Consider the following 27843-nt stretch of genomic DNA (forward strand, 5'->3'; position numbering starts at 1 on the left):
GACATGTGGTCACAGCACTATCAGACATGTTGTTGCAGCACTTCCAGACATGAGGTTGCAGCTCTTCCAGACTTATGGTCGCAGCACTTCCTGGCATGTGGTCGCAGCTCTTCCAGACATATGGTCACAGCACTTTCAGACATATGGTTACAGCACTTACAGACATGTGGTCACAGCACTATCAGACATGTTGTTGCAGCACTTCCAGACATGAGGTTGCAGCTCTTCCAGACTTATGGTCGCAGCACTTCCTGGCATGTGGTCGCAGCTCTTCCAGACATGTGGTCACAGCTCTTCCAGACATATGGTCACAGCACTTTCAGACATATGGTTACAGCACTTCCAGATATGTGGTCACAGCACTTCCAGACATGTTGTTGCAGCACTTCCAGACATGAGGTTTCAGCTCTTCCAGACTTATGGTCGCAGCACTTCCTGGCATGTGGTCGCAGCTCTTCCAGACATATGGTCACAGCACTTTCAGACATATGGTTACAGCACTTACAGACATGTGGTCACAGCACTTTCAGACATGTTGTTGCAGCACTTTCAGACATATGGTTACAGCACTTACAGACATGTGGTCGCAGCTCTTCCAGACATGAGGTTGCAGCTCTTCCAGACTTATGGTCGCAGCACTTCCTGGCATGTGGTCGCAGCTCTTCCAGACATGTGGTTGCAGCTCTTCCAGACATGTGGTCACAGCTCTTCCAGACATGTGGTCGCAGCTCTTCCAGACATGTGGTCACAGCTCTTCCAGACATGTTGTCGCAGCTCTTCCAGACATGTGGTCACAGCTCTTCCAGACATGTGGTCGCAGCTCTTCCAGACATGTGGTCACAGCTCTTCCAGACATGTGGTCGCAGCTCTTCCAGACATGTGGTCGCAGCTCTTCCAGACATGTGGTCACAGCTCTTCCAGACATGTGGTCGCAGCTCTTCCAGACATGTGGTCACAGCTCTTCCAGACATGTGGTCGCAGCTCTTCCAGACATGTGGTTGCAGCTCTTCCCGACAAGTGGTTGCAGCTCTTCCAGACATGTGGTCGCAGCTCTTCCAGACATGTGGTCGCAGCTCTTCCAGACATGTGGTTGCAGCTCTTCCAGATATTTGGTTGCAGCCCTTCCAGACATATGGTTACAGCACTTCCAGACATGTGGTCACAGCACTTCCAGACATGTTGTTGCAGCACTTCCAGACATGAGGTTGCAGCTCTTCCAGACTTATGGTCGCAGCACTTCCTGGCATGTGGTCGCAGCACTTCCTGGCATGTGGTCACAGCTCTTCCAGACATGACGTTGAAGCACTTCCAGACATGTGGTCGCAGCACTTCTAGACATGTAGCCGCAGCACTTCAATCTGAAGATTAGCCTTGAGCCCTCTGGGGTTTTCATGCAGTTGTGGGAGGCCCACAGAAACTGCTGCAGAAGTTGACATGTGGCTCTATCACTGCATCTATCTATCTGTTTTTTTGGGGGGGACAAGAATATCCCCTTCATGGTGAATGAGCATCTAACCCTGCTCTAAGTGCTTGCCTGCTTGTGAAACTGGTATCCTGCCTTTTCATTTGCCCCTGCTGCCTCGCTCATCTAGCTGTGCACAGGGACTAGGCCTGCACCTGGTCATGCGAGGTCGAGAACCTGTTCTGTAGCCTGGAGGGGCGCACGAGTGCCAACATAGGAGGTCATGGATGAATCACTCAATCAGGGAATTGTAAGTGTGCTACTCACCCGTGAGGGTCTCAAGGCGCGGAGGGCGCAGGTCTGTTTAGTGGAAGAGCCAGGTTTTGAGGGTCTTCCTGAAGGTGTTCAGGGAGGGGTCGCCTCTGATGTCTGCCGGTAGCTCGTTCCAGATCTTGGCTGCAATGGATGAATCACATAAAGCCGCGATGGCAGCGTACAGAGTCTTCGTGAATCATTAGTGTGACCAGAACCTATTCTCCGTGTCTACTGACCTCACTCATGTGAAGGTCTGTTGATGTGTGAACCCCACACCCTTGAGCTGGCCTGTGTGTTTGTTGAGTGCATGCATGTGCAGTGAGCTTATGATACATATTTGGTAGCAGGACGTGGTGTCCAGTGAGAGTCCGGATACTGGGACCAGTTGCAGTCACTTTGGATGCCCCTGCTTCAGCCTGGCACACGGATGGGGACGGATACAGCTCCCCAGGCAGCGACGTTTATGGGCTGCATTCTTGTGGCTGGAGGGGGGAGACTCATACACTGAAATAAAAGACAACAGAGACAGGTATCTCCTTGGAAACTCAATGAAATTCAATTAGGACTTTGTTTCTATAGGCCTGCTGATTACTTCTTCCTAAATTATGCCATTTGGTAGATGGTAGGGATGAGGAGTGGGGCTGCAGTGTCTGTTGTTCAATGTGAGGAAGGCAGGGAAGTTTCCAGGCAGGACCTGTTCTTTTATATGTCCTGGATCACGGCTTCGGGAAGGCTTCGACAAGCGAAATGCAGAGATCTTTGGGCCCGATTCACAGAATGAACTTAAGAGTCAATCCTAAACTTACTACTAGTTTGGTATTCACAGAATGCACTTACTACTTTTGACATTCACAGAATGCACTTACTACTTTTGGTATTCACAGAAGTTAGGATTTTGTCTTAAGTTTGTCTTAAGACAAACTTAAGACAGACTTAAGTTAGGATTTTGTCTTAAGTCTGTCTTAAGTCTGTCTTAGGTTTGTCTTAAGTCTGTCTTAAGTCTGTCTTAAGTTTGTCTTAAGACAAACTTAAGACAAAATCCTAACTTCTGTGAATACCAAAAGTAGTAAGTTTAGGATTGAGTCTTAAGTTCATTCTATGAATCGGGCCCTCAGACTTCATTGTGTCCTTGTGTTTGGTACTTCTGGCTGCAGCCAGCATCATTGCTGTCTGCTGTCAGAGCCATCACCCTGCTCAAAGGATGTAGCTACGAAATGACATTTGGATGAGAACCAACCCAAAGCAGTTCTGAAACCTTAGACAGTGGATCCACATACCCTGTCAAGAAAATGTGTATAAAAGTGGGAACCAACCAACTCCACATGGCTCCCATTCCACGTTTTTCATGATAAAGGAACTAAGGGGCAGATTTACAAGCCCCTTGCGACACTTTTGCGCTGCCATTGCGTGACTTTTGTGATGCAACGGCGGTGTAAAAAATGTAGCAAATTTAAAACGTGATACATCTAGAGAGATGCCTAACGTTGTAAAACCCTGCGTGACATTATACCTGCGTCAGGTATAACGTATGCAGGGTGGGCGTTCGCACGGACGAACGCCTCGTAAAAGTGAAGCAGTGAAATCTACAAGATTTCACTCTGTGACTGTTAGGGGAACATCCGTTACAACGCAACTTGTACCCCGCACTACCATTACAACGCAACCATTACAACGCAAATCGTTACAACGACTTGCGCTGGAGGGCGCTGTAGGATAGGGAATAGCTTAATTTTCTATCCAACACCTACCCTACTATCCACGGGGACTGGAGTTGAAATAGAAAATTAAACTATTCCACTATCCAGCGCCCCACAACGCAAGTCGTTGTAACGACTTGCGTTGTAAAAACTGCTTGTAATGGCATGCGTGGTAAAAGCATGCGTTGTGATGTCATACAACCGACTGTTAGGACGCCACTGCGTCAAAACCTTACCCCTGCTTGAAGCAGGCGTAAGGAGTACGGCAGTGTATTGGGAATAGGCCGCAACACGCATTGCTGGAGTTGCGTTGTGCTTGGTACACGACTCCAGCAATGCGTGACTTTTACGCCAACAGATGCATCAGAATTTCTGATGCATCTGTCAATCCTTGCGCCATGGTGCGCCGTTTTGTAAATACGGCACATCTATGGTGGCGCAAGGGTTTTTCACGCAGGCGCAGGGAAACTGACGCATCTATACAGATGCGTCAGTTTCTTGTAAATTTGCCCTCAAGTGATCTACAGAGTGTTGGAAGAATTGCCTGTTAGACAGTTTTCCAGAGGTGAGGACACATCAACTGAAGTCTGCACTTTCTGCAGAAGAAACTCAGGGTCTGCTTAGAATCTGGAATGCTTCCTGCCTGCGGAGAGAGGAGGTGAAACCTTCCTGGTGGCGAAACCCAGCATCTTCCTGCTGTGGAGCAGCCAGAGAGACCAAGCAACTGCCTGAAGTGACCCTTGTAATGAAGGGTTTCCTTGTCTCCATAATGCTTCTGGGTTTGAACAGCACTAGTTTTTCTACAAAAATCATGTATTGAGGGTGATTGGCAGATGGTGGTTGCATGTGTCCCTTCATAAATTTAACATTAAACGGTGCCTTTGTAAGAAACCCCACATCAATGTAAAGTCCTAGGGCCTTATTTATGAGGTTTTGCCGCAGGGCAGCACCGCAGGCCTTACTCCTGTGCTGCCCCACGGCAGAAGAAAAGGACAGGTATGCACCGTATCTATCAGATACGGCGCATTCCTATCCTTTTGCCCTGTGCCGGCGCACAATGAGCTATCGTGAGCCAACACAGTCACCTTTGCATCATCGTGTGCAAGGGTGCCTGTGTTGAGGGGACGATTATTTTTGTGCAGAAAGTAAAACTTTGTGCACAACAACAATCACAATAGGCTTTCTACAGCACACATTAAAAAAACCAAGGGCAAATAAAGACATTTCTCCTCGTTGTGCCTCTCTTACGTCTCTCCAGGGGAGGCGTACGTTTTTGGCGCTGCCTCAGAGTTACAATTTCTCTTGAATCTGGGGCAGGGTCAAAAAGCCATGGATGTTGCTGGGAAGGCCCCCAGCAACACCAACTGCATGCCCCTTTCACAAAGAAAACTGCGTAAAAGGGAACGATATTTACGAGGCATCATTAAGCCAAAAAAGTGGCTTAGTGCTGCCTCGTAAATATGGAGCAGGCTCCTGCTCCGCGGAACGTCACAAAATGTGACGCACCGGCGGTGCAAGTCCACATCTCTTCTGCACGGATTTCTTATGACTAAAGGGTAGTTATAGAGCAGTGAGGCTGGACATGTAGGGCCCGATTCACAGAATAAACGTAAGACTCAGTCCTAAACTTACTACTATTTTGGTATTCACAGAATGCACTTACTACTTTTGGTATTCACAGAATGAACTTACTACTTTTGGCATTCACAGAATGCACTTACTACTTTTGGCATTCACAGAATGCACTTACTACTTTTGGTATTCACAGAAGTTAGGATTTTGTCTTAAGTCTGTCTTAAGTCTGTCTTAAGTTTGTCTTAAGACAAACTTAAGACAAAATCCTAACTTCTGTGAATACCAAAAGTAGTGAATTCATTCTGTGAATACCAAAAGTAGTAAGTGCATTCTGTGAATAACAAAATAGTAGTAAGTTTAGGATTGAGTCTTAAGTTCATTCTGTGAATCAGGCCCGTAATTACCATCACTGAGAAGCTGCACTGAGAAGCCTGTGTCCTTTGCCAGGTGTAGGAGAGCTCACAATGCTGCCTCTTTCACTAGCCCTCTGCTCACTCTGGCTTTTCCTTGCTAACAGAGGCTCGTCCAGCCACCATTCGCTACAGGAGTTCCTTGCTAACTTCTCTCTTCCTCTGATCACCCACCCAGCCCCGTTCCTTTCCATGCTCTTTTAGTCTGTGCTCCATGTTCTGCTCTCTTATGTTACACTAATATAATGTTACACTACTGTAATCTTACACTACTATAATGTTGCACTACTGTAAAGTCACACTACTGCTGAAGTGCTGTAGTTGGTTATGCTGCTGAGGAAGGGTCTGAACCTCCTGTCCCTTTGCTCACCTCTCTTTCAGAAGGCAAGGTCTTTGCTCTCGGCGGGATGGGCGCCGACACCGCTCCACAGGCCCTGGTTCGAGTCTACGAGCCCACCAAGGACCACTGGCAGCCTCTACCCTCGATGCCAACGCCACGCTATGGGGCCTCCACCTATCTGAGAGGGAACAAGATCTATGTCCTGGGTAAGTGCCTTCAGATTCAAGAGATGTCAGACCGAAACGTGTTGATTCCCTTCACGTGCTCAGTCTGGGAGGAGCTAAGGCGGGTTCGCCACACTGTGTCTCACTACTGAAAGGAGTGCAGGTAGATTTCTCCTAGCCTATGGCTGCCACCTCTACACCTGCAAGGAAAGAAGTTTTGACTGTCTCATTTAACATGTAAATTGAAATGCAAGGCATTTTCTATGGGACACAAGACAATGTCTACAGCTCTAGATATAAATATTCAGCTGGGCTTTAGACTAGCCAATAGGAGAGTCTCCATCACGAGGGAATAATGTGACGGCCATTCTGTCATTTATCCAAAAAACACATATTAACCAAGCATCAGATGTGGAACTGCCACCAAAACTCTAATTTTAGTACTCATATTTCAGCATATCAAATCAATTGAAAGCAAATTCTATGGTAAAGAATTGATCCTATTGGTGATATCCATTTCCGCACAGTGCATACATTTTATTTTCCCTCCGCTATGGAAACCCCTTCACAAAGAGAAGTGTGATTTAGAAAGGGTGAGTGGACTGTGGTCAGAGTGTAAAACTCCATTCACTTGAAAGAATGCTACACAGTGAGGCAATAACCCACTCCTGCGCCCTGAAACCACTCCCCTCCTCTATCATGTGCTGACTCTGCCTATGCCTTTGATCCTGTACATCAGTCACAGCTCTGTCTGCCATGACCCTCAGGGCACAGACCACCAGGGGAGACCTGTCATTCATCGCATCCTCATTGGACAGTGTCCAGAACTGGCACCAAGTGAATCAGTAGGAGGTCAGTGTCAGTGACTATAAACTCTCAGTTGGTAGTCAGGGCCAAGGGAGTAGGAATGGAGGGTTGGGGCTAAAAGCGAAACTATAAATCTGTGAGACCCTCCCCATTGAAAGTGCTTAGGGACTGATTTCAAAGGACTGAGGGGCATATTATCAAGGACAGGCGATACATTATTGCCGCTTTTATCGGCAGGAAACTGCCGATAAAGCGGCGATAATGGCCTTGATAATATGCTCTATGAATTCCAATCGAAGCCCATGTTAGATGTGAATACTTTTATTTCCCATTCGTTTTTGCTTTTTCTATTTGTGCTGCTTTCAACAGGACATATAGAAAGAGTAAAATGCCATTCATGATTGTTTATGTGCAAGAAGGTGATGCTGTGCTACTTCTATGTGTGCTGCAGAATGCAGCACACTTCGAAGTAACAAATCGCCATTATTGATTGTTTTTGTGCAGGAAGAGACACCTTCCGGCACATAAACAATCATCCTTGCTACGCAGGCACCCTTGCACTATGGTACAAGGGTGCCTGCATAGGCACTAGGCATCTATTTTTAGCACCAGTGCTAGGGGAAACACAGGGGTGCGCCGTATTCTTGTAAATAAGGTGCATACCTCCGTTTTGGAAAAGGCATAGCGCTGTGCTACCAAATTGGCACAGCGCCGTGCTGCGCCATATCCTTGTAAATATTCCCCTTCTTTTTACATTCACTTGATAACAAATTCTCTAATGTCGATGTTCTGAAAATCTGGCATGGACCCAGCCCTCCTGGACCTGTTCTGGACACCCCTTCTTGATTGCATATTGCTTCCCTATTAAACATGTTCATTTAAATCTCAATAAAACTATATGGCATGAACTGCTTCCTCCTCCTCTTGCCTCTGTGGATTTATAGAATTTCTTGGAAGCAAGCAGTTCTGCAGCTAAATTAAATCTTCGCCTCTGGGTTTAGAAGTAAGCACTCCCCCGGGTAAGCTGTGCATTGTGGGAATCATGAGGGGGGGAGGAGTCTGAGAGGTGGCACCAATTGGATTTCCTCAAAGCATTCTTAAAAACACTCCTGGGATAAGCCAGCTGAAGGGATCATTGCTCCCCCATCCATCAGCCTGTGTGAGATGAATTCATCCATGAAGGAAATGCATAATACATCAAACCAAAGTCATGAAAAAACATCTAAGGCTTTCTTCCTACGAGGAATATCTTTTATAAAAGCCTGTCATTTTCGTTTCACATTAAAAAGTGGGTTTCAGTACCAGGGGACCTGTTTTGAGGCGGTGGGCGTCGTGAGGGGTCCTGTTTATTTCCTCTATTATTAGTAGAACACCCGGTTTTATGGTATTGATTTTTATAACATTTCTGTCTGTATTTACCCATATACATTTTGTTGGCCATCTTATTGGTTAATTATCCATATTTTGGTATGTTTTTTGAACAGTTGAGGTGATAACTCATTATATTTCTGCATTTATTTAACTGATAAACTTGCACTTATACTTTGATGTCTGTCAGGTTTTAGCACATTACAGAGCCAAAACGAATAAAATAATAAGCCCACATTAAAAATATAGTATAATAGCACATACACATGTTGAGATATGCAGTCATTTAATCTCAGCATGGTGGGTCATTAAGAAGACGCCAAATTATCTGTATTTTTCTGCTTTTAAAAATAAATATAGAGAGGAAAGACAATGTTTTCTCTCTGTATTTATATGTAAAAATCAGTAAAAACGGAAAACAGTGAGCCCTCTGTACGAGGGACTCTGCTGACGAAACATTTATGTCCCACCCATCTCTAAATGCGGCTGGCGGACCACGAGTTTGGCAGATAGGGAACGCTATTGTGCTTACGACGGAGTATCCTGTCCACCAAGGTTTAAAAGAGGCACTAAGCACCTTACGCAAAATGATCTCTACCTATGAGCGTATATTCAATCACAGCTCACTTCGAATTGTTTTGGTAGGGTGAGGGGGGAGATTATGGCATTCTCCCCTGGACCCCGGAAGGGAGGATGGGTTCACCTCTTCTTTTCAGGACAGGTCGCTTTTTTGGTTGTTAAAGTAACCAGGTGGCATCCTGGGGAGAGCCTTACCTGCTGTTAGAGTGCCAGGACACCTCTGTTTGAGGTAGCTGTTTGTGCTATATAAGCTCCAGTATTATTATTATTACTAGCAGCACGTCCCGATGTTGTCCGGGTATGAAATAGAACGTGTGTAATGTGTGTATTTGGCAAGGGCAATTTATTTTAAAATCTCGCGGAAGACAACATTTTTTGTTTCATTAGAATAGGGACGGAGAAGGGCCAGCCGCAGCCCTGGTTGATGTTATCAGGCGCGTGTAATTGGTGTAGTGATCCGCCTTCTGAGCCCGGCTACCGCCCTGGTTGATGTTTGCAGGCACGTGTAAGTTCGTTGAATGAGAGAGTTCAGTAACAGCGCGCAGGAGAGGCTGCAGTAACGTTACTTACCAGGCCTCCAGGTGAACACGTTTGTCATGCCCCCAGCACACGGCCACAGCAGACGATCTTCTCATTCATGTACGACCCACATGGCATGAAGGGCGGAACGTAGCACACGCCCCCAGTGTGCCCCTTGATGCGGCGCAATTGCGTTCACATGGCTTGAAGGCCGGACACACGCCCCCAGCGTTTCTCACACCCCCAGCAAGTCACGCCCCCAGCGTGCCCCTTGATGCTGCGCAGCAACGTAACTGGCGCTTGTATGTACGACTCACATGGCATGAAGGGAGGACACACGCCCCCAGCGTTTGTCACCCCCCCAGCGTTTGTCACGCCCCCAGCACACGCCCACAGCCCACGATGTGATGGCCCTACCACACGCCCCCAGCGTTAGTCACGCCCCCAGCCCACACCCACAGCACAACGCAGACCCGCCCACAAGGGACTACTTTGCTGGCACGGTTCTTTTACCTTTTAAATGTATAGAGGAGTTGGCCTAACGGCTAAGGCGCTCGACCTCGGACCTGGGGATCTGGGTTCGAGTCTTGGTAACGACACCAAACATCCTGTGATTCTGGGCAAATCATCCCCATGCCTAACAAAAATGAATGTGTGTCCTCATGCAACGTAACTGGTGCTATGTAAAGCGCTCTGATACCTGATTCAGTTCGGGTCAAGTTCACGCTATATAAAACTCTGCAAAAAAAATAATAATAATATGGTGGCTGTCTGCATAGCCTATGTCCTTCTGCTGAAACTGTCCTTTCCAACGCTGTATTGGGTGTTGTGATTGGTGCTGTGGTTACTGAGATTACCCGCCTCAAAGGTTTGGGCTCTCTCTTTATAATATTAGGGGCCGATTCTGATCCTGCATTTTTATTTTCCATACAATTAGGATTTGTATTTTTTTCCATACAAATTGTAAAAGTCCCTTCCAACCCGTGTAGTACGATTCGTACGGGGAAAAATACATACAGATCGGCCCGATCCTTACAAATCGGATCGGGAAAAGCTGTATGACACGGACTTGTAAAAAAGACCATACAATTTGTAAAAAGGCTGTCCAACCCGTCAAGTACGATTCGTACCAGGTTGTCAGCATACAATTTGTATGGAAAATGGCCTGTATATGGGGAATGACTCGTACCGGGCAACAAAGCGAACCCCTATACGCCTCGTACCCTGGTATGACTCGTTCTGGGGGTATGACTCATACCGGGGTACGGGTCGTATAGGAGTATGAGGCGTACAGGGGTCCCCCCACATGCGAGGCATGTGTATGGTGCGTACCCAAACATCGCGCATGTACGCACCGTACGTACGCGATTTTGGGGTACGGTGCGTACATACGCGATTTTGGGGTACATACGCGATTTTGGGGTACGGTGCGTACGTATGCGATTTTGGGGTACATAAGCGATTTTGGTGTACGGTGCGTACGTATGCGAGTTTGGGGTACGGTGCGTACATACGCGATTTTGGGGTACGGTGCGTACATATGCGATTTTGGGGTACATATGTGATTTTGGGGTACGGTGCGTACGTATGCGATTTTGGGGTACATACGCGATTTTGGGGTACGGTGCTTGTACAGTGCATGCACGACCAGTACCCCTTCATCGCGTATGTACGCACCGTACCCCACTTTCCGTGTCATCCGTACGCACCGTACATACGCACCGTACCCCTGTATTCATGGGGTGTACGACGCGTACATGAGGGGGTCTGTCTCGTACTGTTTTCGGGGCATACAAGGTTTTTCTGGCACTTTTTGGCTCTTGTAAAAAAAGAGACGTACCGAGTGCCATTTGTACGAATCGTACTTGCCGGGTTGTAAACTGCTGCCGGGAATACATGGGAACATCGCGTACAGAGCAATCCGAATCGGAATCGCTTGTATATACGAGTTGTATGATCTTTTTTACAATTTGTATGGAGTGCATCTATTTGTACGGATCGTACTTCCTAGGTTGTAGGGGCCTCATTACAAGTACGAGTTGTATGGGGAAAACGCTCCATACCACGATTTGTACAGCGTTTTTCCAGGATCGGAATCAGCCCCTAAGTATGGATTATTATTATTACACACTAAGCATGGCTGAATCACCACACGGTGGCAGAGGGAGGTGGAAAGAAGTCTGAGAACTTTGGAGAAATCTAGGAGCAGTGTCAAGGAGCACATTACAGATGTTCAATTAGCCATTTACAGATTAATTTCTTCTTCAGTACATCACATGCCAACCGGATGCCCTCTGGTGGCACCGCTGCCAGGTCAGATCTTCGGAGAACCCTGCTTTCCGCACCAATAGGGTAGAGTTGAGCTACTAGGGTCAAAGTGCGTAACACAGGAGAGGTTCGTAACCTCCACACACAGGTGGGAGGCGTAAAACTGGCCAGAAACTGTCACACAGAAAGTAGAGTTTGCTGTAAGGCGATAATAAATTCCTGTACATTCCTGTACATCTCCTGGCCGTGTGCGACTTGTCCAACAGGTTGTTGGTCCAACATTCCAGCAGACTTGGAGGAGTAGCCACATTGACACCTTCAGAAGATGGGGAACTCTATTCCAGTCTTAACTTCAGCATTTACTGAACATTGTACAGCTCTGGGCAGATCATGTAATCTCCCTGTGCAATTAACGCATGCAAAAAGTCATTGTAAAAAGTAAAATATGTAAAGCCACAATTGATGCTCGTGGTCTTAAATTGTGTCCTAATTCCCAGCCCATCACCCCATGAATGTGCAACACTCCTGGTCCTAACCAGTCAGGTTTGTGCTGAATTAATACCCAGGCACACACCACCAGGGAGCCTTAAGCACTCTGGGCCCGATTCACAGAATGAATTTAAGGCTCAATCCTAAACTTACTACTATTGGTATTCACAGAAGTTAGGATTTTGTCTTAAATTTGTCTTAAGACAAACTTAAGACAGACTTAAGACAAAATCCTAACTTAAGTCTGTCTTAAGTCTGTCTTAAGACAAACTTAAGACAAAATCCTAACTTCTGTGAATACCAAAAGTAGTAACTTCGGGGCATATTATCAAGGACCGGTGTTAAAATTATCGCCGTTTTACCGGCAGGAAACTGCCAATAAAACGGCGATAATGGGCTTGATAATACGCCCTTGTTAATTCCCATAGAAGCCCATGTTATGGTGTTAACATGGGCTTCTATGGGAATTAACAAGGGCGTATTATCAAGCCCATTATCGCCGTTTTATTGGCAGTTTCCTGCCGGTAAAACGGCGATAATTTTAACACCGGTCCTTGATAATATGCCCCTTCATTCTGTGAATACCAAAATAGTAGTAAGTTTAGGATTGAGTCTTAAATTCATTCTGTGAATCGGGCCCAATGCGTTACAGCATATTCCCTGCTAAAGGTTCCATTTACTATCACTCTCGTGCACAGAGTTCATTAGACATGGTGCTGTCACTGCTGGAGCAGAGGGAAGTCTTGGTTCAAATATGGGGCTGTGATAAGAACCTCTGTGTATTGACAAAGCAGAGAAAAGTGCGCATTTAAATACCAGGGAAAGGCAGACAGGCTGTTTTTTAAATCCCTAGGCTATAGCAACAATTTTTATATAACTTACAATACCAGAAGAAATAGTCTCTTGCAGCTGAAATTATTACCCAACGTAACGGTGTTCATTTTATAAACCTTGGGAAGATGAAAGCATGATACAGCCCTCTGTTGCTTAGACTCTGTGACCAGCATGTCAGTCACTGGGCTCTTTCTGGCACATACTTTGAATTGTTCTAACTTACTTCTATAAATAGCCGGTGCCACCCTAGCCCTGGGGCAAGGGAGCCCTGTACACAAACAGTAACAGGGAGCACATTCATATAAAAGAAGAAAGAAAGAAATACAGCTCAAATGAAAGATAATTTTAAAAAAAAACAGGGGCCAATGAAAGCAGTTTTATGATAGAAACTTTAGCAAGAGTATGGGAATTTTAAGAAAGTAATTTGGGGGCATATCATCAAGGGACGGCGATAAATAATGCAAAGCGCGCTTAGCGCTCTCTGGAATTTATCGCCCTGGTAGCACGTTGTTAACAACACGTTTATACATGGTGATACAAATTCCAGCAATAGCGGGGAAATTGCCGTTTTGTAGGGGACATCGCTCGTTTTCCAGCGGTGTTTCCTGCAAAACGGCGATAACCTTGCTGATACGACCCTGAAGCTTGTTTCCGGTCCAGGGAAGACATGGCTTGGCAGTTCGGGCTGGACTGTTCCCATGAGGCACCGGGTCAGACTGATTTGCATATAGCCATGTCTGAACTGGGGTGGCAGAGTGGGCTAAAGAATGGTGATGGATTAAACCCAGATCTTTTGACTGGGTGTGAGTGTTTGATTGATTCAGATGCTCCGTCCATCACCACCCCCTTTTGTACCACTTTTGGCCGCCATAAGTGTGGCAGGGTATGCTCAGACGTGAGTCCCTTGCTCACTTTGCCACTGGATTCAAGCAAGCCGGGCTGAAGACGGCTGTAATGCCAGAAACCGGTCCTCGGAAGCTTGTTTCCGGTCCAGGGAAGGCATGGCTTGGCAGTTCGGGCTGGACTGTTCCCAAGAGGCACAGGGTCAAACTGATTTGCATATAGCCATGTCTGAACTGGGGTGGCAGAGTGGGCTAAAGAATGGTGATGGATTAAACCCAGATCTTTTGACTGGGTGTGAGGGTTTGATTGATTCAGATGCTCCGTCCATCACCACCCCCTTTTGTACCACTTTTGGCCGCCATAAGTGTGGCAGGGTATGCTCAGACGTGAGTCCCTTGCTCACTTTGCCACTGGATTCAAGCAAGCCGGGCTGAAGACGGCTGGAATGCCAGAAACCGGTCCTCGGAAGCTTGTTTCCGGTCCAGGGAAGACATGGCTTGGCAGTTCGGGCTGGACTGTTCCCATGAGGCACAGGGTCAGACTGATTTGCATATAGCCATGTCTGAACTGGGGTGGCAGAGTGGGCTAAAGAACGGTGATGGATTAAACCCAGATCTTTTGACTGGGTGTGAGTGTTTGATTGATTCAGAAGCTCCGTCCATCACCACCCCCTTTTGTACCACTTTTGGCAGCCATAAGTGTGGCAGGGCATGCTCAGACGTGAGTCCCTTGCTCACTTTGCCACTGGATTCAAGCAAGCCGGGCTGAAGACGGCTGGAATGCCAGAAACCGGTCCTCGGAAGCTTGTTTCCGGTCCAGGGAAGACATGGCTTGGCAGTTCGGGCTGGACTGTTCCCATGAGGCACAGGGTCAGACTGATTTGCATATAGCCATGTCTGAACTGGGGTGGCAGAGTGGGCTAAAGAACGGTGATGGATTAAACCCAGATCTTTTGACTGGGTGTGAGTGTTTCATTGATTCAGATGCTCCGTCCATCACCACCCCCTTTTGTACCACTTGTGGCCGCCATAAGTGTGGCAGGGTATGCTCAGACGTGAGTCCCTTGCTCACTTTGCCACTGGATTCAAGCAAGCCGGGCTGAAGACGGCTGGAATGCTAGAAACCGGTCCTCGGAAGCTTGTTTCCGGTCCAGGGAAGACATGGCTTTGCAGTTCGGGCTGGACTGTTCCCATGAGGCACAGGGTCAGACTGATTTGCATATAGCCATGTCTGAACTGGGGTGGCAGAGTGGGCTAAAGAACGGTGATGGATTAAACCCAGATCTTTTGACTGGGTGTGAGGGTTTGATTGATTCAGATGCTTCGTCCATCACCACCCCCTTTTGTACCACTTTTGGCCGCCATAAGTGTGGCAGGGTATGCTCAGACGTGAGTTCCTTGCTCTCTTTGCCACTGGATTCAAGCAAGCCGGGCTGAAGACGGCTGGAATGCCAGAAACCGGTCCTCGGAAGCTTGTTTCCGGTCCAGGGAAGACATGGCTTGGCAGTTCGGGCTGGACTGTTCCCATGAGGCACAGGGTCAAACTGATTTGCATATAGCCATGTCTGAACTGGGGTGGCAGAGTGGGCTAAAGAACGGTGATGGATTAAACCCAGATCTTTTGACTGGGTGTGAGGGTTTGATTGATTCAGATGCTCCATCCATCACCACCCCCTTTTGTACCACTAATGGCCGCCATAAGTGTGGCAGGGTATGCTCAGACGTAAGTCCCTTGCTCACTTTGCCACTGGATTCAAGCAAGCCGGGCTGAAGACGGCTGGAATGCCAGAAACCGGTCCTCGGAAGCTTGTTTCCGGTCCAGGGAAGACATGGCTTGGCAGTTCGGGCTGGACTGTTCCCATGATGCACAGGGTCAGACTGATTTGCATATAGCCATGTCTGAACTGGGGTGGCAGAGTGGGCTAAAGAACGGTGATGGATTAAACCCATATCTTTTGACTGGGTGTGAGTGTTTGATTGATTCAGATGCTCCGTCCATCACCACCCCCTTTTGTACCACTTTTGGCCTCCATAAGTGTGGCAGGGTATGCTCAGACGTAAGTCCCTTGCTCACTTTGCCACTGGATTCAAGCAAGCCGGGCTGAAGACGGCTGGAATGCCAGATACCGGTCCTCGGAAGCTTGTTTCCGGTCCAGGGAAGACATGGCTTGGCAGTTCGGGCTGGACTGTTCCCATGAGTCACAGGGTCAGACTGATTTGCATATAGCCATGTCTGAACTGGGGTGGCAGAGTGGGCTAAAGAACGGTGATGGATTAAACCCAGATCTTTTGACTGGGTGTGAGTGTTTGATTGATTCAGATGCTCCGTCCATCACCACCCCCTTTTGTACCACCCTTTTTAATTAGCAATAACGTAGTCACACTTTTGGGCTTAATATATACATATATCTTTTTGGATGAACTCTATATGTATGTTAGGCTTCTGTTTTTTAAAGATTTATTCTGAAGAAACGTCCTTGGTTCAACACCTTAAGTGCACATCCACTCCACAAATTCACAAGCATACGATTGGATGCAGAATATGCTCTTCCCAACTCCTTGCAGCTGCCGATGGTGCACATTACAGGGGTACTGTCCATGTCAAGCAAAGCCTCGCCCTTAACTCCTTCTGTGCTCATGACAAGCTCAGCTCGTCATGAGGCACGGTGCTCGTGTGCTCATGACGAGCTGAGCTCGTCATGAGCACCGGGGCGCTGTGCGCGCCTCCCCGCCCCCCAGCACAGCAGGGGAATTACCCCCGCACGGAAGGGGTTGAGGAACAATGACAAGAATAGATGAAACCACATACCTGTGATGTAAAGCTCTACACACTGCAGCCTTTGAATGGCATCTTCCCATTCTCCCCCAGAGAAATGCATAACGTCTGAAGGTATATTCCTATTAAGTGTACTACTGTCCTCATTCATAGCATCTGGATACATAAACAAATATTCTTAATGACAAGGGTGTAACGGCCAACGGTCGACGCGAGCACTCCCTCCCTGGTGCTGCGCACGACCATTGGCCGATGCAGCACCGCCCACCCTTCGGAACGCCCGCACCACGGAGGAATGTTCGACGCGGTAAACAGGTTAAAGAGACTCTTAACATCTTCTGTTTAGTCACAGATGTAAGCAACTTTAGTCAAGCTTTAGTTGACCTTTATTAAAACTGTCACTTAGATCAAGCCCATACCCCCAGTCCGTCTTTGCCAATATCCCCAGCCAGATTTTGTTAAATATCCCCAGTCTGGCTTTGCCAATATTTCCAGTTTGGCTTTGCCAATATTCCCAGTCAGGATTTGCTAATATCCCAAGTCTCATTTTCCCAATATCCCCAGACTGGCTTTGCCAATATTTCCAGTTTGACTATGACAATATTCCCAGTCAGGATTTGCCAATTTCCCCAGTCACGCTTTGCCAATATCGTAGAACTGAAGGTGTAAGCATATGTTTCTCTCTTACAAGACGGTGTTTTTTTGGACAGTAGGTTAATTCCTTTTCTAAAATGCAGCACAGTAATCCAGTTAGGTTTGAGTGAAGGTAGTTCTTTTATTTTCATGTATTGCTTTATCAGTCCATTTCACCCATTTGATTATTTTTATAGACAGTTGTTACAGAAGATAACAGCCGACACGCTGTTGGACTGCTCCATGCGCGGACTTAACCATGGACAGAAGATAGATTACTCGGGTACTGGAAATATTGGATATTGTTCATATACTACCTTGAAGCAATTTGAATTATTTTAAACTCCTGTCAGACTATATGATTTATGTGCATAACGATTGGCCTTGAGAAAGCCCTAGCTCGATTTGCCACATAGGGCGAAACATGTGTCAGCTGTTCTCTTCTGTAAACAACTGTCTATAAAAATAATCAAATGAGTGAAATGAACTTCTACATGTTCAGTATGAGGTTGGATAGGTCCAGAGCCTCAAGCAAAAGTTCCTCCAGCATTTTAGAAATCAATATCCAGTACCAAGATCTCTGGACCTTTCTTTTTCCTTAGAAACGCTTTGCCAATATCCCTAGTCACACTTTGCCAGGTTCCAATTCTTTTGGGTTACTTACAGTCCCTAAACAGGGATCCAGGCAGGCCGTGGTGATTGGACACAAACCCTTTTTGTTCTCCCTAATACCACACACATGAACTGCAAAAAGAAACTTTAAAAGTACTTTATTTCAACAGTCTCAACCTGTTGCTTAGCACATTTAAAATAACCACACAAAATACCATAATGAAAGAACAGAATGAGTATTGCAAACAATGAGAAAAAAATGAAAATTTCTACAATAGTTACAATATTCGATGTAACTTATGTGCATCAAGATACTAGTCTTAGATGCATTTGTAACAAACAAATAAGGTAAAATTTATCAATTCAGACTACAATTTTATGGCTATTGTTCTTGTCTGACCTTATTATAGAGATAACATGGCACTTGTCCCAGACTGATGTTGCATCAGGTGTTTTATTAATCTCATTGTCTGAGTGACGACGTGATACTTTCACAAGTTCTTGAAAAGACAAGGACGGAGAGCATCTGCCTCAAAGGCCTACATGATGATGTTGCAAAAATAGAGAAAATAGAGGGCCCGATTCACAGAACTAACTTAAGACAAATCCTAAACTTACTACTGATTTTTCTCAGTTTAGGAGTAGTAAAGTTAGGAGTCCTAACGTTACTACTCCTAAACTGAGAAAAATCCTAACTTTAAGACTTTCGGTATTCACAGAAGACATTTAAGAGTCCTAAAGTTAGGACTCCTAACTTCTGTGAATAACGAAACGAGTAAGTGCCTTCTGTGAATACCGAAATGAGTAAGTGCCTTCTGTGAATACCGAAACGAGTAAGTGCCTTCTGTGAATACCGAAACGAGTAAGTGCCTTCTGTGAGTGCCTTCTGTGAATACCAAAATGAGTAAGTGCCTTCTGTGAGTGAGTGCCTTCTGTGAATACTAAAATGAGTAAGTGCCTTCTGTGAATACCGAAACGAGTAAGTGTCTTCTGTGAACACCAAAATGGTAATGAGTTTAGGATTTTGCCTTAAGTTAGTTCTGTGAATCAGGCCCTGTGTCACGATCTGCTGAAGATAGAGTTGAGCCTTATGGTTATTACATCACAGGACTGAGCAGTGCACATAATCCTACCTGATTCAGGGCTGAAAAGTATGACTTTCAGATTAACAAGTTTCTTAAACATACAGAGCAGCTCCCTGGTTCACCCAGAGCTGAACAGTGTTCAGCCCTCTGTCCTACCTAGGACCGAAAGAACAACAATACTCCAATTGTGCCATTGCCTAAAAGTGTATAGCTCTCCACTACACAAGTGGCAGAAAAGTGCAAAGCACTCTGACTGACGTATGGCAAGAAGTGCACACTTCGCTGACTGGCACGTGGCACAAATCCATAACTCGAAGATTGACTCATGCCTAAAAATTGCCCAGCTTCCCTATTCAGCCATTTGTGAAAGTAGCCAACTCCTGGGTCCCTCATGGTAGAAATATTCTCTGTAACTCTGTGACTCACCCATGGGTGGAAAGCCCACTTAATTTGGTCCATAGCTGTAACGTGCACGCGTGTCTTGTTCTAGGGCCACTGCTGAACAGGCGATGTCTTGAAAGATGAGCAGAGTTTTAGGTCTTGCCCCCCCACCCACCACCTTCCCCACTGGCAAGTGTGTGGAAGGAAATAGAGACAGACTGGTAGCTGGTGTTGTCAAGTCCCTGGACAAATGGGCATGCTGTTCACATGGTACAGAGAGGGCAGTTGACAGAACTCTGCCAACCAGAGCGAATCCAGCTGTTAAAAGTATTGCACAGACTCATCAAAATAGTGGCCATCATTCAACTGATTCATGGTGCAAAAGCAGCAGCTCCAAAGTGTCAGAGGTCATGGGAAGCCTCCAAGGGCAGCTGATATTACCCCTTCATGGCTGATGGATTGTGGGTGCCCCCAGACCTTGCTGGAAGCAGAAAGAAACTGGAAGGTTTTTAACTGAGAACTGCACCGGATGCTGGTTTAATGTGCAAGAGAACATGTACTGGGGCACATGCTGGGTAGGAGATACCAGTGGTCTGTGAGTCATTTAAAGGAGGTGCAGTGGTGGTCCTTCCACCCCAGTTGCAGAGAACATGAGTCTCCTTAAGGCACCTTTCAGCCTCCTGAGCCTCCAGCACAAGAAAGTCCCCCATGGGATACCTCACATTTTTTTTCCAAAGAGGGTGAAGTCAAGGGTTTGTGGTCGGTAACCTCATAATGTCAATAGATGCAAGCACTTGTATAGAGAGTGAGGAAGCCATGCAAGGTCATGCAAACCTCTTCCATGGCTTATTCTTCTATTGTAAAGCGCTCTGATACCCTCATGGGTCACGTTCGCGCTATATAAGACTTTATAAATAAATAAATAAATAAATAAATAAAGGTGGGTGATGCCACTGAACCTGTATGGGTTTCTTATAGAGGTAAATATTATGCCATGGTTAGTCAAACTTTGAAATGAGGTTGTGTTGTGAGGAGTGCCTCCAGACGTGCTGACGATCTTCTTATGAGCACACCGTTCCCTAGATCCAGGGCTCCAGTCGGGGGTACCACGCGGTTGGACGGCGTCCCCCCACTTATTTTACCGGGAGCTCGTTAACTATAACCTGCAACTCAGTGCAAGCCACCTTTCGTGACTTCACTTCCTGTTGTGACATCAGCGTCCCCCCACTTCTTTTTTTAGGACTTGTCCCCTGCCTAGGTCCATAATAACAGAGAGAGGACGCAGGGCCCGATTCACAGAACGAACTTGAGACAAAATCCTCAACTTACTACTTTTGGTATTCACAGAAGTTAGTATTTTGTCTTAAGACAGACTTAAGACAGACTTAAGTTAGTATTTTGTCTTAAGTTTGTCTTGAGTCTATCTTAAGTTTGCCTTAAGTCAAACTTAAGACAAAATCCTAACTTCTGTGAATACCAAAAGTAGTAAGTTTAGGATTTTGTCTTAAGTTAGTCCTGTGAATCGGCCCCACAGAGCGTACCTGACGCCTGGAAAAATGAAGAAATATTTCAATGTAGAGGAAGCAGTGTGTCCTAGATGTAGGAGGGAGGAAGTGGAGCTGGAACACATGCTGTGGGAGTGCCCGAAGATAGGAGAGTATTGGAAGGAAGTGGGTATTGAATGAGGTCACAGACAGGAATTTAACCTATGATATGGTGACTTGCATATTACACTGCTTCCCACACACATCCAAAACAAGGCTGACTAGTAAATTCGTGGACCTGGGACTGCTACTAGCAAAAAGGGAAATAACGAGGCGCTGGAAAGCAAAAGAGGGACCTTGTAGCGGGAGATGGAAGGCAGAGATGCAAAAGGGGGCCAGCAGCGACAGTACGCTCAGATTCAAGCAGGCGAAACGTTCAAAAAAAGAAAAGGATTAGACACAGCACGGGCCTGGGAAATGATGGTGCAAGCACTAGCTGATATTCACCAGGAGGAAGACTAAGACAAGGCAGCTAGAACTTGCAGAACCCAAGCAGGTACATGTTAGGAAGCACTACGCAGGTATGCAGAAGCCAAAGGCAGTTTGAATCGGATGATCATAGCGCGACACACCGGGGGCGGAGGGGAGGGGGTGGAAGCAGGAGGGGTCTAAGTATAAAGAGTAGGAGGTTACAGGATAGTCCATGGACTTATGCTAGGTATGAGGAGTAGGAGAAGGGGATAGGATCATGGAACAGGGTTGAGGGAGGTGAGAGGGAACTGATTGAAAGCGGATGCAATGGTATTTTGTAACTTTGTTCAGAAAATAATAAAAATTGGTTAAAAAATATAATAATAACAGAGGGCCCGATTCACAGAAGTAACTTAAGACAAAATCCTAAACTTACTGCTTTTGGTATTCACAGAAGTTAGGATTTTGTCTTAAGTTTATGTTAAGACAGACTTAAGACAGACTTAAGTTAGGATTTTGTCTTAAGTCTGTCTTAAGTCTGTCTTAAGTCTGTCTTAAGACAAACTTAAGACAAAATCCTAACTTCTGTGAATACCAAAAGTAGTAAGTTTAGGATTTTGTCTTAAGTTAGTTCTGTGAATCGGGCCCAAAGAGAGGTCCCCTTCCTCTTGGCATTATGGAGCACCCCCTTGCCGAGTTCCAGGCAGCCTTTGGGCAAGGAAGGCTTCTCCTGTCTACTGAGATGAGATCCATTTCAGTGAGTTCCTACCCTGAGGACAATGTTCTGGATGTTTCTTCTGTGGCCAGGAGGGCACCTGGCATCCAGAGCCAATCACGGGGACTTACCTGCTTCCTTTCCATGACTTCCTTTGTAAGGCCAACCCTGGAATTGGTCACTTCCTGGACCAGTGTTTCAAGTAATTGTTCTATACACAGATGGAGCTACCTTGGTGGATATTGAGTCCCATCCTTGCGGGTGGCAACTGAAGTAGAGGTAGATTCCCTAAAATTAGAAGATTTATAAAATTGTGAGCGAGGTGAAGGAATATGGAGCTGTCGGGGAGAGAGGGCACTTCTTAGGCAGGTCAATATCCAGCAGATGCTCAGGCGCAACTTGTAGTAGACACACACTCATAGCTAAAAGTTCACAGTGTCCAGCTCAACCTATACTGTGCAGGTCAACGGTTCAAAGCATGCCAGGACCAACTCATCCTTATCCTAGTTTGATAAAGTCAGTACAGTTTTGTGATAACCTACCTCACTACTGGTACTGGTGTTCTGGACTTTTTGGTTCCGTCCAGAGGTGTCAGGGATAACACCCGAAGACCCCGGAGTTCTACCTGTCTCGGTGCACAAATAAACAGAAACACTGGCTTCTCGGTGGTGGCGTCAAAGACCAAAGGTTTATTACTGCAGGGACACAGAAGTCACAGAAACTACACATGGGCAGTGTCTAGGAGCCTGTTCGAATTGTACAACGAGGGTTGCTCCTTATATATCGAATATTGGGCTTCAGGCAAAATTCTTTACATGTTAGCACGTTCCAAAACCTTTGTATCTTAAACAATAAATATTTGGCGTTGCACAGGAATCGTCAGCAATATCTGATGTCAAAACATTACGAACGAGGGGTTCCCACTATTCCATCATAATCCCATGTCAACTTTTCATTCAAGACCCGGACCGCCTCATTGTAAATTTCGTTACCTCCCCCTAATAAAGGCCCAGAAGGAAAGGAGCAGAGCCAGGTGCAGAAGATAGAAAAGTAGGATAAGAGATGTTTGTGGGTCGTAAATGGGCAAGGCTACCAGATTCGGCTGCCTAATCATGATCAGGCCAACGAACACGAGAACCAGTATAGCAGGACTGGCCTCAGGCAGTGGAGGCAACTTCTGTCGAGTCATGCGGCCATGGCGTGTTCTGTTCTAAGGTGCACGTGTCGCTAGCAAGGTGAATCTCCGGCTAAAGTCTACGTGTCCTTAGGTGCTAGAGGTCACTGCGTGTCCATTGTCTACGTGAGGGCAAGAAACACAAAATGGCTTCCGTGATCTAAGATGGATGCCATGGGTAGATCAGAAATGTGTTCATAGCAGGAGTGCTCTTGCTCGTAGCATAGCGAAAACACCAGGATATGCTAAATGGATCATTTGCGGTTCACTGATACCAAAATTATGTATTTACGACAATGTTGAAAACACGGGTTCAAATTGTCACGGAACCTCAGTACGTTACATAAAAAAGCGGTTAATATTGGTTAATGCAGGGCTGAAAATCACCAAAGGTTCAAAGAACACATATGTATCCCTGTCCATGTCTTTTTTTTAAAAAAACATAATTTTATTGGCATTTAAGAATGACACAGACAGTATTTTCATAGAAATTCACGGGAGGTATATCTATCCTCCCCCCGGACAGCTGTAAATGGACAAGACATAGCATCACCGGTTATTCTCATGTTATCCAGGAAGGGAAGATAAGGGAAGTTGGCAACGCAACAATCCTATGCATACAAAAGATCCAATCCTCAATTTGAAACATAAAATCATGAATTAGGATCTACCGCAATTACTTTATAAAGCACTTAAAAGAACCCCCCCACCTCCCAGTCTGTCCATGGAACTCCAAACCAATTTTAACTGATAAACTCCCCCATCCCCCTCCCCCATACCTCCATGTTATGGCATCGTGTCAATGAACAAAATAAAATTTATAAGTGCATACTAGATATCCCAATGTAGTCTTGGTCGCCACCCATCATCCACCATCCACCGTTCATCTCTCCGTGGTCAACTGAGTCGCTCCCTCACCCACTGTATCACGTACCCTTGGGGCCTGTGGTTCCTTCAGGTCAGACAACATGGAGGACCATGCCTGAAGATAGTCTTCAAATTTTTCATCCTTCCGGATGCATTTCATTCGCACTGCCTCTGCCTTCGCCCATTCGCACGTCTCGCACCCGCGCCCCTAATGAGTGGGGGTGCGACCCTTAGCCACGCAATAGCAATGCATCTCTTTGCAAGTACCAGTCCTAGAAGAACAGATCGCCTACTACGTTACTTATTCTTTGTGGCAGGGTATGCTCAGATGTGAGTCCGTTGCTCATTGCACCATCAGGATTCAAGCAAGCCGGGCCGACGACGGCTGAAATGCCAGAAACCGGTCCCCGGAAGCTTGTTTCCTTCCCAGTATAAGAATTGGCTTGGTAGTTTGGTTTGCCCTGTTCCCATCATGCACTGGGACAGGAACAGACTAATTTGCATGTAGCCAGGTTCTGAGCTGGGATGGTGCAGTGAGCTAAAAAACGGTGATGGATCAAGCCCTGATCTTTGGACTGGGTAAGAGTGGTCTGCTTAATTCAGACACTCTGTTCATCACCACCCCCTTTTCTGAATCAGGTTGTAAACCAAGCAGCCCTTGGTGGATCTCCATGGGAACCACCCAACCCGTTGCCACTTGCAGGCGTGTGAGTATGGCTTCCCAGTAGGAAAGTACTGGATGAACAGGCCCATGTCGTATGGAGAAAATCAGTCTGCCAACCCACATCATGGGCATGTTCCAGGGCGGACCCGGATAAATCGTACACAGTGTCTATGGGGTAAGATATGTCTGATGCACAAAATTATATTGAAGGAGCTTAAAACATACATTTGAGCTTACAACCCAGACCCCCTCATAAGCCCTCAGCCCTTCCCCCTCCGTTAGGGGTTCCCCCACCAGTGCATCCTATTATGTCTGCACCTGCAAAGTCCCGCCAGGTAAGTCATCCCGTAGGGCCCGGTAGAGGTGAGACACCAACCAACGTCCCTAGGCCATATGCAGCATTACAATCAGTAGATTAGTGCAGGGGGGGTTCCTCAGGGAAACACATCCAGACCTCCCGTGCAACCCTTGATATCTTTTAGTACTTGACAATATTTACAGGTGGCAGTGGTGGTTTGATTGGTAGCACATCTATTCTCTTAGTGCATTCAGCCCCTCGAAGGTAAGATGACTGCACCCTCTGCCTAAGGTGCCAAAACACCAAAGCCCAATTGGACCCAGTGAAGACATAAAACAAAGATGCAAACCTCTGTACTCTTAATTCAATTTTACAATAATTTTATCCAGTTGTTAAAGCAAATTAATTTAAATTAGCGGCTGCCGGTTCAACGCTTGAAAGGACGACTGTCACACCAAGCTGCTTACACTTGATTATATTGTGATTTCCCCTAAAACTTGTGATTTAAGATTCTGTCATATGTACATATTAAATTGATACGGCAAGAACAAAATTGATGTCCTGCTGCTACCTTAACCGCATGCGTGCGGGCGGAATTCCGCCCGTACGCTGGGTTTTTAAAAAGCGCACTTTACGTGACGAGCTGGGCTCGTCATGAGCGTGCGAGGAGGCTACGCCATGACGAGCCCAGCTCGTCATGAGCGTCGAAGGGGTTAAATTAGTTTGCTTTAACAGCTGTACCAATTAATGTAAAATTTGAATAAGAGTGCCAAGGTTTATATTTTTGTTTTATATCTTTTAGTACTGTAGAAACTGTCCCACCCCCAGATTAACAGATTCCCGTGCTATAAATTTCCCGTTAACATAAATATCCCCTAGCAGCTGGCATCCTCCGCCATTCCAGACATGGAGTCCGCGATACAGGAGAAAGGTTGTACCGCCCACAGAACCATAACCGGGGCTGGGGCACGCCGTGCCACCCACCTGACCGCGGCCTCCCAGGTGATAGCCACATCTTGCGCAATATGGGAAGGCGATGCGGGACCCTGGAACTGAGCATCAGGGGATCCGGCAGGGGGCGGTTACCGCATGTGCCCGCTAGGAGTTGCTTCGGGAAACATCCTTTACATCGCGGTGAGTACACTGTGATGTAGTTCCAACGCAGCCATTACAACGCAAGTCGTTACATCGACTTGCCCTGGATGGCTCTATAACCTAAGGAATAGTAAGATTTACTATTCCAACACCTTCCCTACTGTACGTAAACTGGTGTTGGAATAGTAAATCTTACTACTCCTAAGTCCAGCGCCCTCCAGCACAAGTCGTTGTAACGACTTGTGTTGTAAAAACTGCGATGTAACATACTGCGATCATTTTGATCACATTGTTGCATCACATATTAGTTGCTTCTCCCAGTTTTCGTCACAATGCAGCCACTCAACCCCGTGTTGTAGTTGGGAAGCCGTGTAATAATATTCCTGGCAGGAAACCTCCAGCCTCCTTCTACCCCATCTTCTCTGTAGGGTTTTACGGTGTTCATTCTTACATCTGGAGGTCAACCAACAAACATTCTGTGAGTGACGAAAGCTTGTACTAGTTGGATTGCCGAGAATGGAACATTGCACTTGCTGCCTTCTGTAAGAGTGGGAAGCTGGCTATGCCACTGCCATTCTGTATCAATTCTGTGAGAAAGGAAAACTTACACTGCTTTGTTGGGCAAAGCTTGCCATGCTGCTGCCCTACCTATATTTGTCCTCTGCACAAAGAAAGCTTGCCTTATTTCTGCTCATATTGTACCTATTCTACGAAGAAGCAGTGTTTTCATTGCTGAATGAAGGTGTCTCCCCTGCTTATTAAGGGAAAAAAATGATATATGTAATGCACCTCCATAAAAAGCGCTATGAAGAGGGTCTTTTCCTCAGTATTAGTTGTGAGGAGCATGTAGTCCTGAAGAAGTTCCTATTCCCAAAGGGGCAACATTCGAGAGCCGAAACATGTTGATGAAAAAGAGAAGCAGGGTCCGTTGCTCTTCTCTCTATTTTGAATCTTGTAGCGGGGAGACACACTATCAAAACTGGTCTGTAGGTTTAAAAAAGAGGGAACATAAATGTTGACACGAGGGACATATTCTCATGAAAACTAAGGAACCCATACCTAGGGGGCTGCACAGCTAATGAAGAGTAGTACACTCAGGTAGTGCTAGTTGGGAAACCCACTGATGTACTATACTAGGGGTGGGCGGAATTTGCATAATCGCATTACACAAATCTCTGTGAAATGGTAAAAAATCTCTGTGAACACGCAGAAATTCCGCCAACAACGGAATTGCTTGTTCGCGATGCTTTTTTCCTGTTTGCAATCGCTGTTTGCGAGCTCGGGGGGAAATATATCGTGATCACGCATTTTGAGAACGTGAACAAGCAAAACATTTTGCGAAGTCGCGGAACGCAGAATTTTGGGCAATTTCACGTTCTCCGCGGAACGACAAATTACCCAAATTCCGCAAATTCTGCGAACGGAACAAAATTTACTGCCCAGGCCTATAATATACCACTTTAGGTAGGTAGGTTTCCTCATCTTCTATGGGTACATGAATATATGGCAGGTGTGTTACAGGTTTGGCTCTTTCTTATAGGTCTGTTGTGCTTCCTGTATGGTTAGCTGTGTCCAACAGCCCTTTAACTCCTCTCACTGCCTCCTTAGTGTATTATCTTCCTGCAATGCACTTGTCCTGTAAGGATGAGAGAATCATGTGATGTTGCTCATGCTACAGCCACGTGCCTTTCATTTAGTATTTGCATTCGGTAAAGCTGTGCTGCTCCTGCCCATGTTGTACCTGTTTTATGTTGTGAAGCTCGACATAAAACTTTCCACTACACAAAAGACAAACCAATTGCCACATATTGCCAATGTTTGTTTTCATGAATTGCATGAATGGAAAGATGAACCTCATAAAATATATGAGCAGTGTTAGATTTGGGGGTCTCTAGTTGGCAATGGTATTCACCTTTGTCCAAATAGGGAACCTTACTTCTAAGTCAGGATAAGGGGATTACACTCCTAAATAACGGTTG

At 46.2% G+C, this 27843-nt stretch overlaps 1 protein-coding gene across 1 annotated transcript in view; it reads left to right on the forward strand.

The window, feature by feature from the left end:
- KLHDC8B (kelch domain containing 8B) overlaps window positions 1-27843 on the forward strand; it is an 840178-nt gene that overhangs the window by 395681 nt on the left and 416654 nt on the right. Inside the window, exon 3 of the mRNA XM_078661833.1 lies at window positions 5781-5945. Coding sequence (XP_078517959.1) covers window positions 5781-5945 — 165 coding nt within the window. The remainder of the gene's footprint in view (window positions 1-5780; window positions 5946-27843) is intronic.

Source organism: Lissotriton helveticus, chromosome 9, assembly GCF_964261635.1.
Source record: "Lissotriton helveticus chromosome 9, aLisHel1.1, whole genome shotgun sequence".
Lineage (NCBI taxonomy): Eukaryota > Metazoa > Chordata > Amphibia > Caudata > Salamandridae > Lissotriton > Lissotriton helveticus.